A 12,127-nucleotide genomic window follows, 5' to 3' on the forward strand; every position below is an offset into this window, starting at 1 on the left:
CTGAGTACTTAAGGTGCCCAGTATATAACTAATTGTGGTTAAATGCCCAATACATAATTAATAGTATATCCAGTGATTTAGTAGTGGTTCTAGAAGGTCAAGAAATACTGAGCACATAAGATGCCCAGTAGTTAGCTAGTTATGGTTGAAGTCCAATGCATAATTAGTAGTGTATCTAGTGCTTAGTGCCTATACCTATGATATCTCAAGTACGATCATATTAGGATGTCCCTATTTTGATTAAATGCATTCATTTGGTATCAATTTCAATTCATTTATCTGATTTATATGCTTGATTCAACAAAATTATATATTGCAAAAATTAATAGTATTAGATTACAAGGGGACAGCAGTTCATTTTTTCAAAGTATTAGTATTTCACCCACTCCAAAAATAAATATATATTCTTCTAAAACGGGGTGCAGACACCATGTGTAATTTTAAATTAAAAACAGAAAGGTTGAGATTCACTTATGTAAAGTATAGCACATATTAAAGAATAGATTTTGTGTTCATAAATATAATGTCTCAAAGATTAACTATGAAACACAGCCTTGCTGAAAAAATGCTATAACTGTTCAGAATTTGGATTGTCTCACACCCCCATCCCAGGAGGCAGTATTAGAACATCAAATGAGAATCTTTCAAATGAAACATATGGTAGTAGTGCAACTACATAATATAAAGATTGCCAATAAAGGATTAAAACACTGTCACCTCAGGTCAGCTTGCATTTTTTGCTAATCGGGTTAAACAATATGCCTTTATATACAGATTCTAAATTTTCACAGAATACTATGCAATATTAACAATTGGTGTACTTTATAATTTCAAACCTGATAACTTGGTTTATATCAGAGAAGAGTAATGCATGACCAATTCTAAAAGTTGATGGAGTTCCAGTTCAACAAGTCAGCCATACATTCTTTACAATAGTTTGTTTTTATAGCTAAGCAGGTCAATCTGTTGGGTGACTTCTTCATAATTGCTGTTGACAGGCTTCCTGAAGTATCTCATGAAGAAGCTTAGCCCGCACTTTAGAAAGATGCATATGCTTCAATCATGATTAGGAAGAAATGCTTTGGTTTAAAGGTAGTCCTTGCTTACTGATTGCTTCATGGAGCAACTGTTAGTAGTTATCACAGGTAGTCTTCAACTTAAAACAGTTCATATTAGTGAGTATTCAAAGGTACAACAGCACTGAAAAAAGTGACTTATGACCATTTTTCACAATTACAATTGTTGCAGGATCCCCATGATCATGTGATCAAAATTCAGACGTTTGGCAACTTACTCATATTTATGACAGTTGCAGTATCCTGGGTCATGTGATCCCCTTTTGCGACCTTCTGACAAACAAAGTCAATAGGGAAGCCAGATTCACTTAACAACCATGTTACTAACTTAAGAATTGCAGTGATTCAGTTAATTTAACAACTGTTGTAAAACAGGGAAAAGCTCATTGATAAATTTCTCATTTAGCAACAGAAATTTTGGGCTCAATTGTTGCATAAGTCGAGAACAACCTCGGCTTACAGTTGAAGTGCTAAAAGCAGAGGTACAGTGCTAAAAATAATTTTTGAAAACCAATCCTTTCATTTACCGCAGCAGCCTCTCACAATGATATGATCACCATTCAGGTACTTTTCTACCAGCATGCATTTTCGCTTGCAGAGTTAATACTGTACAATATGAATAGAATAGAATAGAATAGAATAGAATAGAATAGAATAGAATAGAATAGAATAGAATAGAATAGAATAGAATAGAATAGAATAGAATGATTTATTAGCCAAGTGTGATTGGATGCACAAGGAATTTGTCTTGGTGCATATGCTCTCAGTATACATAAAAGAAAAGATATATTTGTCGAGAGTCAAGAATGGAAGGTCGAAGTAAAATTGTAAGTCATAATCATGTGATTTTTCACTTAACACCCATGTCACTTTGTTTAATGACTGAAAGCCATTACAAAGTCATTGTGAGCCCAGTGGCAGTCATGTGGTTTTCTGCTTACAGCCCAAGTTGCCAGTCTCAATTTTGATTGCTAAGCAAGGATTACCTGTACATATAAGGACAGCACTTCTCTGTTGTTCATTTGAGAAAGGATGTTACTGCTTTTATGAACAGCATAGAAGTAATGTGTTCATGCAAGTTCTGAAGTATTTCTTCTGAAGCATTCTGGAAACATTCACAACCCAACATATAATGTTTAGTGGGAATTAATGACATGCAATTTTTGAGAAACTAAGAAGGATCTTGCGAATAAGAAAAGAAAAACCTCTTTCAAATTTTTTGAATTCGATGACCAGTAGTGACACTTGAAAAAATGACACTTGAAAGGATTTTTGAAGCAATGGGAAAGAAGCTTGTAGATACAATGACAGCAACAATATCTGCTCTGGGAAACACACAATTTTAAAGAGATCTGAAAAAAGAAAAGAAAGGTGTGGTGGTGAATAATTTGAAAGAATTCAATGATTGATAGAACTGAAGAGAAAAAACAAACTCCAACCTATGCAAAAATACTGGAAATGAAATAGAAGTTGTAGACTATAAGACAGAGATGAAATTAAAAGCGGAAATACAAACTATAAGCCAAGAGATGAAAAATGACCTGGTAATGATTTATTACTGGATTTACAAGAGAGCTGTTAAAAGCCATAAAGAAACTCCTGAGATGGGAGAAATAAAATTTTGATGGAGATCAAATCTTATGACAGCATCTTAATGAAGCAAAGATTAAGAAGGAGCCAAAGAAAAGAATACAAAGTAGACCTGTTTGATCAGATTTAAGAAATATGTTTTAGGAAAGTTCTGGGGGGAAAAAAACCTTTATTTTTGCTGATACTACACATAAACGTTAATAGATTTTGAATCTGTGGAAGATAAGCATTGAGATATGGGAAGAAGTGATATATGTAATGTAATATCAAAGAGGGTGGAGAAATGCTAAATAAATCTGTTTATATTTGTAAAGAAAATCAAAAGCCATTTCTTTAAATCCTTCCTTCCTTCTATGCTAGGAATTGATAGTCACCTAACAATTGGGTTGGAAATATATAAACCAGGATAGACATTTAATACTGTCTCTTTAAGGGAATGGTGTAATTGTAATTGGGTGTGGTTCCTCAAACGGCCATAAGATGGAGCCAGAAACATGGTTTCCTTGTTGCTAGATATTCTGATGTTCACTGTTTTTGGTTCCTGCCTTTTTCCTATTGACTGTTGATGATTGTCGTTCTTCTTGGATTGCTGTAAGTCTGTTACTGAACTGTGTATGATACTGGACATTGTTATTTGGATTATCCCTGGACTGAAAACTGACTGCTTTAATCATGTGTGACTTGGACTGCTTGACTTTGCTTAACCGTTTACTAGAAGTAAAAACCTACATTTTACTATTCAGTGTATCTGAGTGCTGGTCATGTGTTATTCAAAACCACTATCACTATGTCTCCCTGTGTGCACTCATTCTCCTAATGGGGAATTACCTCAACACTGGTTATGGGCCCAGGCCATACCAGGCTCAAATAACTGAGAATTAGTGTGAATACACAGTACTGTATACAGACAGCTGTTTACTGTTTAATTGTGGGTTACTGTCCTGGTAAAGATGGCACAAGACCCATCAACAAGTCTATCACTGATAACCCAGTTGGATGGAGCAAACTATGTTTCCTGGTCTATGAAGTGCAGTCTACTTTTGCGTAGGGAAGGGTTATGGAATACAGTTCAAGATCCACCGGATGTAAATGCTTGGGATCCAGATAATGAGGACGATGCCAAGAAGCTGACTTTAAACGGAATGAGCTCTTTGTATAATTGGACTAACACTGAGTGACCAGCAGCTACTCCATATTTGTAGAGAAGAGTCTGCTGCTAAGTTTTGGAAGAATTTGAAGAGGATTTATGTTCGTGCACACATACATCTAACACGTAAACTGTTTAGAGCGCGTCTTCTGAAAGGCGGAGATATGTTAGCTCATTTGAACTTCATGAAAAGAACTTTTCAAGAGCTACGTGAACAGGAACTGACATTTTCAGAACTGAATCAGGTTTACATCATTCTTTCCTCATTGGATGAAATTTATGATGATTACATGTCTTCACTGGAAGTCCTGCCCAGAGATAAACTGACATTGACTGACATAACTGGAAGGTTGTTAGAAGAGGCAAGAAGACGGCTGGATAGGGACCAACTGAGGAAGAAACAACAACAAGAAGAGAATTTGTCTTCAACTGCCTATACTGTTAGGAAATGTTTTTCTTGTGGGGCTGGGGACATATAGCTAGATTCTGTACGAAGGGAAAACAACAGAATACTGGTAATCACCAGAAGGCTAAGAAGAATGTTAATTTAGCTATGTCTAGCAATTCAACTGTAAACCATGGTAGTTGATAGTGGAATATCGCAGTGCATTACTAGAAATAGAGAGAGGTTTGTAAAGATGTCCATGAGTAAGCAACATGTATCATTGGCAAATGGATGGAAGATGAAAGCATCTGGTGAAGGTACTGCATATTGTTCATGTGTAAATGAGCATTTATCTATGTTATATGTACCTAAACTGAAATTTAATTTGTTATCAGTAAGGGCTTTAGTTAATCTTGGTTATATAGTAACCTTTAGGGGAGATAAATGTATAATAGAGAAAGAGGGTAAAAGTGTTACTGCTAATTTAGAGAATGATTTATATGTGATACATGATGACCAGTTGAAGATGGCTAACTCGGTTTATAACAATGTTAAGCCACATGACGAATGTATACATTTACTGCATAGACGTTTGGGGCACATTAATTTCAAAATGCTCAAACAAACTGTTAAATTGTCAGAGGGAGTAAAATTAAAACCCTGTAGCAAGTATTTAAACTGTAATGCCTGTAAATCAGGAGAAAAACAAGGTTACTCCAGCAAACAGACTGAATGGGTTTAAGACCAAGGAACCTTTAGAGGTTGTGTTTGCTGACATAATTGGTCCTAAAAAACCCAGTTTGGGAGATGCCTGCTATGTTTTGAGTATAATGGACCATTACTCACGGTACAGTTTCTGCTATCTCATGAAAAACAAAACAGAAACATTCCAATATTTCTTTAATTGGCTGAGGTTTGCTGAGAGAAAAGTGAAACATAGGGTAATGACTTTAGTTACTGATAACTGGACTGAATTTATTAACAATAGATTCCAAACTATGTTAAAATTGGCTGGTGTTGAGCATAAACATTCTGCACCTTACAGACTACAACATAACTCATTTGCAGAACGAAGAGGGCAAATGTTAGAAACCATAGCTTGCACTATGTTATCTGACTCAGGTTTGCCTGAAACACTGTGGGGTGAGGCCATAATGTGTAGCAACCATGTGTTGAACAATGTAGTGTACACAACAACTGTTGAATTGCCATTCACTCGTTGGCATGGCAGAAAACCAAATTTAAGTTACCTACACATATTTGGAGCTCCAGCATGGGTGCATATTCCCTCACAAGTAAGACTGAAAGGGCAACATAGAGCTAGGAAATTATTTTTCGTAGGTTACGAAGCCAACTATAGGTCGTTTAGATTTTAGGATCCAGGCACAGCTCATGTTTACTGTAGCGCTAGTGCTACATTTCTTGAGCACATTGGGTGGCATAAACTGGAACAGAAATACAACAATGATGTTGTAATTGACACCCGAGTAGTCCCTAAAGATGAAATAATTAAACCATCAATAGCCATTAAAGAGGAAGAACAGGCAGAAGAGGAGAAGAACAGGCACAGGAGGAAGAACAGGAGCAGGTGGGAGTCCACCAGTAAGCCCTGCATTACCGAGACATTCAACCCGAGTAACACAACCACCTGATAGATATAGATAGTGTTGTATGCCAATACAGTTCCTGCTAAGGCAGGAAGCAATGGATAAGGAACTGAAATCCTTACAAAGGTTGGAGGTATATGAAAATGTCAGGTTACCACCAGGTAAACATGCCATAGGGTGTAAATGGATTTATAAACTTAAGACAGGTGTGGATGGGACTGTTACCCATAAAGACAGGTTAGTAGCACAAGGGTTCAGTCAGACAGCAAACGATTACGATGAGGTATTTGCGCCTAGTCTGAAAGCTACTACATTATGAGCAGCATTAGTGCGGGCAGCTAAGGAGAAATACATTATAAATCATTTAGATGTAGAGACGGCATATCTGCATACACCGTTGCAACATACTATATATTTCAAGAAACCTTTAGGTATCAAAAATGATAATACAACTGATTGCTGGAGATTGAAAAAGAGTCTTTATGGCTTAAAGCAATCAGGATTTGAGTGGAACCAGTGTATAGTTAAGGAATTAACTACAATAGGTTTTGTAGCTGGCATGGCTGATCCATGTTTTTTCAAAAAGGAAAGTGATGGTATAATTTCATTGTTGCTATTGTTCACTGATGACATAGCATTAATCACCAAAACTGAGCAAGAAGCTACTGAAATAATTTGACTGTTAGAAAAGAAATTTAAAATAAAACAGGAGAAATTGAACAATATCTTGGTTTAAAAATAGATAAAACTAGGGGAGGATACAAAATCTCACAGGCAGATAAAATTAACCAATTACTAACGAATTTTAAAGTGGAACTTTGTAAACCGGCTAAAACACCGATGAGCCAGGATTTTAACCATACTGATGTACAAAGTCCTGTTTTTGATAAGGATATTTATCAGTCCTTGATTGGTAGCTTATCTTATCTTAGTAATTGGTCAAGGCCAGATATAGCATTCTGTGTTAACCCATTAGCTAGGTTTAATGCTGAGCCAACTGAAAGGCACTGGCAAGCTGCTAAGCGTGTGTTAAGAAATGTGAAACAAATGATGCATTATGCATTATATTTGAAGCCTAAGGATGAACTAAGTTTAACTGCATATGCTGATGCAAGTTTCGCTACAGACATAAATACACGTAAATCAACATCAGGTACTATAGTGTTATTTGGAAAAGTGTTGATTGGATGGAGGTCTATTCGACAGAAACAGCTAAGTTTATCAACAATGGAGGCTCAATTCTCGTATTTGTCTCTATTATCTACAGATTTAGTTTGTTATAAGCAACTATTGATTGATATGGGAATTGATGTAACAGATTCTATTGTTTATGAAGACAATCAATTAGCAATAGAGATGGCTTCCAATCTTGCTGTAAAGACAAGATCAAAACACACAGATCTAAGATATATAAATGTGAGACAATGTGTGCAAAGTAAAATGATTAAACTGGAGTACTGCATATCAGAGAATAACATTGCAGATCATTTTACAAAAGCCCAAGGCTCTGTAAAGCATAAGGCTTGCTGTGAGGATTATGGACTTAAACTGTAAGGTGTTATATATTGTCCTACCCAAAGGGGAGAATGTTAGGAATTGATAGTTACCTAACAATTGGGTTGGAAATATATAAACCAGGATAGACATTTAATACTGTCTCTTTAAGGGAATGGTGTAATTGTAATTGGGTGTGGTTCCTCAAACGGCCATAAGATGGAGCCAGAAACCTGGTTTCCTTGTTGCTAGATGTTCTGATGTTCGCTATTTTTGGTTCCTGCCTTTTTCCTATTGACTGTTGCTGATCGTCGTTCTTCTTGGATTGCTGTAAGTCTGTTACTGAACTGTGTATGATACTGGACTTTGTTATTTGGATTAACCCTGGACTGAAAACTGACTGCTTTAACCGTGTATGACTTGGACTACTGGTTGGACTTTGCTTAACCGTTTACTAGAAGTAAAAACCTACATTTTACTGTTCAGTGTATCTGTGTGCTGGTCGTGTGTTATTCAATACCACTCTCACTACGTCTCCCTGTGTGCACTCATTCTCCTAATGAGGAATTACCTCATCCTTCCTTCCATCCTTCCATCCTTCCATCCTTCCTTCCTCCCTCCCCTCCCTTCCTCCCTCCCATTTAAGTTCTTTTTCCATTGCTAAATCTTTAATAAACAGTAATTTCATTTTTTCTAAAAAAAAGAACAATAACAAAAACATACAAAAAAAAGAACAGGCATTTCCACTATCCCCTGCATCCTTTGAATATGCTCATAAAGACTGATATTTTCATTATCAACTGCTATACTGACATTGATAACTAGATGGAAATTATCACTTTAATGAAGAAAAAGCGTGCTGTTTTAATTTCAGATGGCTCAGGACAATCGATAGTGCTACTTAAACAGAGTTGACTTGTATATTAGCACAATGAATGACAAAAATAAGATATCACAGTGTTTAGGTGGATAAATTGTTATCCTCAATATATATAAATATTATCCATGTATGTTTGGGTAATGCTGATGAATAGGAAAGAGAACCTATGTGAAAATACCCGAATGCGGGTATTTTAATACTAGGTTGCATTGTGGGACACATATTCTTCCTTGCAACCTGCAATATTCATCTAAGATAGAGATGTAATTTAATTATATTTATTAATATAATGTAATGACTAGAGAATTACTTTTGGACTGGGGTGATATGTTCCTTCCACTCTCCTGTACTCATACCTGAAAAGTGAGGTGATCATTAGCTCTCAGCCTAATTATCTCATAAAGCACCTATGTGCATAGAACGGAATTAAACGATGTTCTTTCAAAAAAGAATTGGTTATAACTGTGATAAATTGCAAAGGTAACTATATTTGCATATTCAGAATCCCATAAAATTATACATAGAAACTTTTAGGATGAAAGACAATAAAATGTAGAAAAGAAGTAACAACGAGAGAAGTAATGATTTCAATTCATAACTGTGCCCTGAATTTTCATGAAGTGGAGGTAAATTCTGCCCATTTCTCCTGCCTTTTGGGTAGCCAGACTTTGGCTCCAAATTGCTGGGAATACAATTAGTGGGAGGTGTTGATGAAATGAAACAAATGAAAAGGAAAAAAATATTGCCTCTCCTTTTTTCAACATAAAGAAATGTCCATTTAATGGAGCAGAAAACTCTGCTAGCTTTAATTCACTTCCATGAATGTGAAACAGCAGATTTAATTTCATCACTTTCCAAAAAGATCTCTGAAGGGTTCCATAGAAACAGTCTTGTAAAAAAAAAAAGTTTGACAATTTCAAAGAAACATATAAAGACTGAAAATCTTGGAATTAAGAAGTGAATTTTTTCCCAAGAAACACAGCATAGCAATCCCGTTTATGTGTTCCAAATAAGTATCAACATAAAATAAAAATTGCCCCAAACCCCAAATATACATAACAATTTCTGCCACAAATGTAATAGTTTCTTAGAAACTAAATAGGAAAGTTCACCAGTATTTGCTATCGGTATAAACCAAAAGAAAATAATAATATATTTACATATTAAAATTTTATTATACATTTATATACATTTATTATACATAATAATACATTTACATATTAAAACTTACCTCTGGGAATTTTAATTTTAATGTCTGATGCATTTCCCTAAAGCGGCTGTATCTCCTGAATATAGCCCATGTCTCATCTAGGACTGATATCTGTTTTGTAAAAGTAAACAATTTAATTAACAAAAAAGGAACATACAGTGAAGGTTTATATTACAAGGCTTCTCATAATGAATAATTTTCCCTGACTAAGCATGATTACTCACACAAAATTTTACTTGGAGCGGAACAAACCAATGTTTTCAGTTTGCTGGGAGAAACTGAATATGTAATTGCATTAGCATAGAAGTCACCTTCCCATGAGGCAATTCTATGATTATGGGCAGATTTGTTGTAAGGAGGGCTTTTTATCACTTGACATTACCTCAACCAGGAGGTAGAGTGCCAATTATCTGGATAAGTTACGCAATTAGATCATACAATGGAAAACATATACATCAGCATTAACTGATTAAGAAAACAAGTATTTTCAAGAACAGCCTTATCAACAGGATCTTGCTGCTTTCCCTCGAAATGAGGAAAGAAAGAATTGTCCCTTTTGGCAGCATGTGTGATACAATGATGCATATATATATATGGTATTCAGCTTTGTTCGGGTATTTTCCCACGTCATTGTAGATGTGCTTTTAAAGTTGTAGCAACATTTCGGCAGAATCTCATCTGCCATCATCAGGCTTCTGTATGGCAGATGAGATTCTGCCGAAACGTTGCTACAACTTTAAAAGCACAACTACAATGATGTGGGAAAATACCCGAATAAAGCTAAATACCATACATGTAAGTACCCTGAAAACTTAAGAATATATATATATATATATATATATATATATATATATATATATATATATATATACACACACACACACACACATACATACATACATACATACATATACATACATATATATATGTAATTCTTTTGAGAGCAGGCATCAAAATTTCATTTTTTAATGTGTGCCAATGTGTTCACAGAAAAAAGTGACAATGGTTATCTTATGTTATCTATCTTAGCTTAGCTTATCCCGTCTATCCTATCCTATCCTACCCTACCCTACCCCTTCCTCAACTTTGGATATCACATCAAGAGAGCTGGTATGACACAATAAATCCAATGGAGTTAAACAATGGAGAATATAAAGCTGAAAACTACCCTAGTTTGTCAAGATTCTTGGGATTATATGAAACTTCTATATTTAGTACATAGTTTTCCCTGTCCAGTCATGTCCAACTCTGGGGGGCGATGCTCATCTCATCTAGTTGAGGGAGCCAGTGATGTCCGGAGACACTTCTGTGGTCAATATGACTATATGCCGAGATGCAGGGAACGCTGTTATCTTCCTATGAAATACTTTGTATTCTTACTACTTAGCATAGTATACTTAGAATACTTCCAACATGTTCTACTTGTCAAAATTGCATGTTTGTATCCTCTTTAGTCTCCCACTTCAACTATTTAAAACATTCTCTCCATACCTGTCCTAATCAGTATTTTGAGGTGTGCAGAAGGCATTTGGCTGGGGCGAATTGATGCCATGTCTTATAGAAATGCTTTCCTGTAGGGTGCTAGAAACAACTCAAAATCTCCTAACAGAAGGGGTCCTAACCCACAGTTTATGAGTGCTGTTCAAGGAATGGGCACACTCAAAGATCAAAGATAGTAAAGAGAGAAAGTAAAGGGCGATTATGCGTTACAATCTAGCTCAGTCTGCTTTCCAAACTGAATCTTTTCCATAAGAAGTTATTAAACAATGAAAGATTCCACATGTAGACAAATAATGCACACCAACAAAAATTAAAAAAAAAAAAATATTTACCTTACCTTGATTTCATATTCATAATGCTCATCCTTTCCTTGCCCACAAAGGATGTAACGTGGGATGCTAATTTTAACTGGATTCTTTACATCATCTGGATTTGTTTTAACAGGGCGACAGAACATGCGCTATCAAATGAATATTAAAAGGTAATTAAATACTGCATCATTTCTTAAGTAGAATTGCATGAAACCAGAATATGTTATTTAATAGAAAAAATCAGGTTTAGTTAGATAATTAAGGATTTGTGTGATAGCAAAATATAGTTCTCTCGTGAATGGTCAACATTACTTTCAAATATAGAATAGCTACTGAAGAATTCCACTGCAAAATGTGTCTTATGCTTTATGTAACTTCAGTAGAAGTAAAAGGCTTGTATCCACACTTTGCACAGATTAAATTGCACTAATAAGTACAACCCCATCAGTAGAAGGAGGCAAATGTCTTCTTTCTGGGCAACCTTCTGAAAACAGAAGATGATGGGGAAAAAGGAAGAACTGGAGAAAACTGGATAACTTGAAGTCTACTGGGCCTCAACTACTATAGATAAAAGAGGAATTTCCTTGTGTAGTATAGCTCTGGATACAATTCACAATCAAAAGCTTTCAAGATCAGAAACAAGATTTTTATGATCAGAAAAAAATGTTAGTATGTAACAGATATCAAGCAACACTTTTAGCAATCTGGAATTTTTGCAAACATTTTATTCTTTTAAAAAAGCACTTTGCTATCTTGTAACTTAATAACATTCTGATAATATTTCATCATATAGCAAACAGCAAAAATCATACAGCCTCTGCAGATCAAGCTTCACATATTCCTAACAGTGAACAAGAGGATCTGATGAACGGAATCTTTAGATTTTTTTCAGAGATTATATAGTTTACCCAAGTTGTTCATGAATAC

At 35.3% G+C, this 12,127-nt stretch overlaps 1 protein-coding gene across 2 annotated transcripts in view; it reads right to left on the reverse strand.

Moving 5' to 3' along the window:
- KIF16B (kinesin family member 16B) overlaps window positions 1-12,127 on the reverse strand; it is a 150,482-nt gene that overhangs the window by 43,329 nt on the left and 95,026 nt on the right. For both annotated transcript variants that reach the window (XM_026668491.2, XM_026668490.2), the window contains 2 exons: window positions 11,227-11,349; window positions 9,411-9,500 (listed from right to left, as the gene is read on the reverse strand). In XM_026668491.2, coding sequence (XP_026524276.1) covers window positions 9,411-9,500; window positions 11,227-11,349 — 213 coding nt within the window. The remainder of the gene's footprint in view (window positions 1-9,410; window positions 9,501-11,226; window positions 11,350-12,127) is intronic.

Source organism: Notechis scutatus, chromosome 1, assembly GCF_049901735.1.
Source record: "Notechis scutatus isolate UNSWTSFEM ecotype Mainland chromosome 1, rNotScu1.2, whole genome shotgun sequence".
NCBI lineage: Eukaryota > Metazoa > Chordata > Lepidosauria > Squamata > Elapidae > Notechis > Notechis scutatus.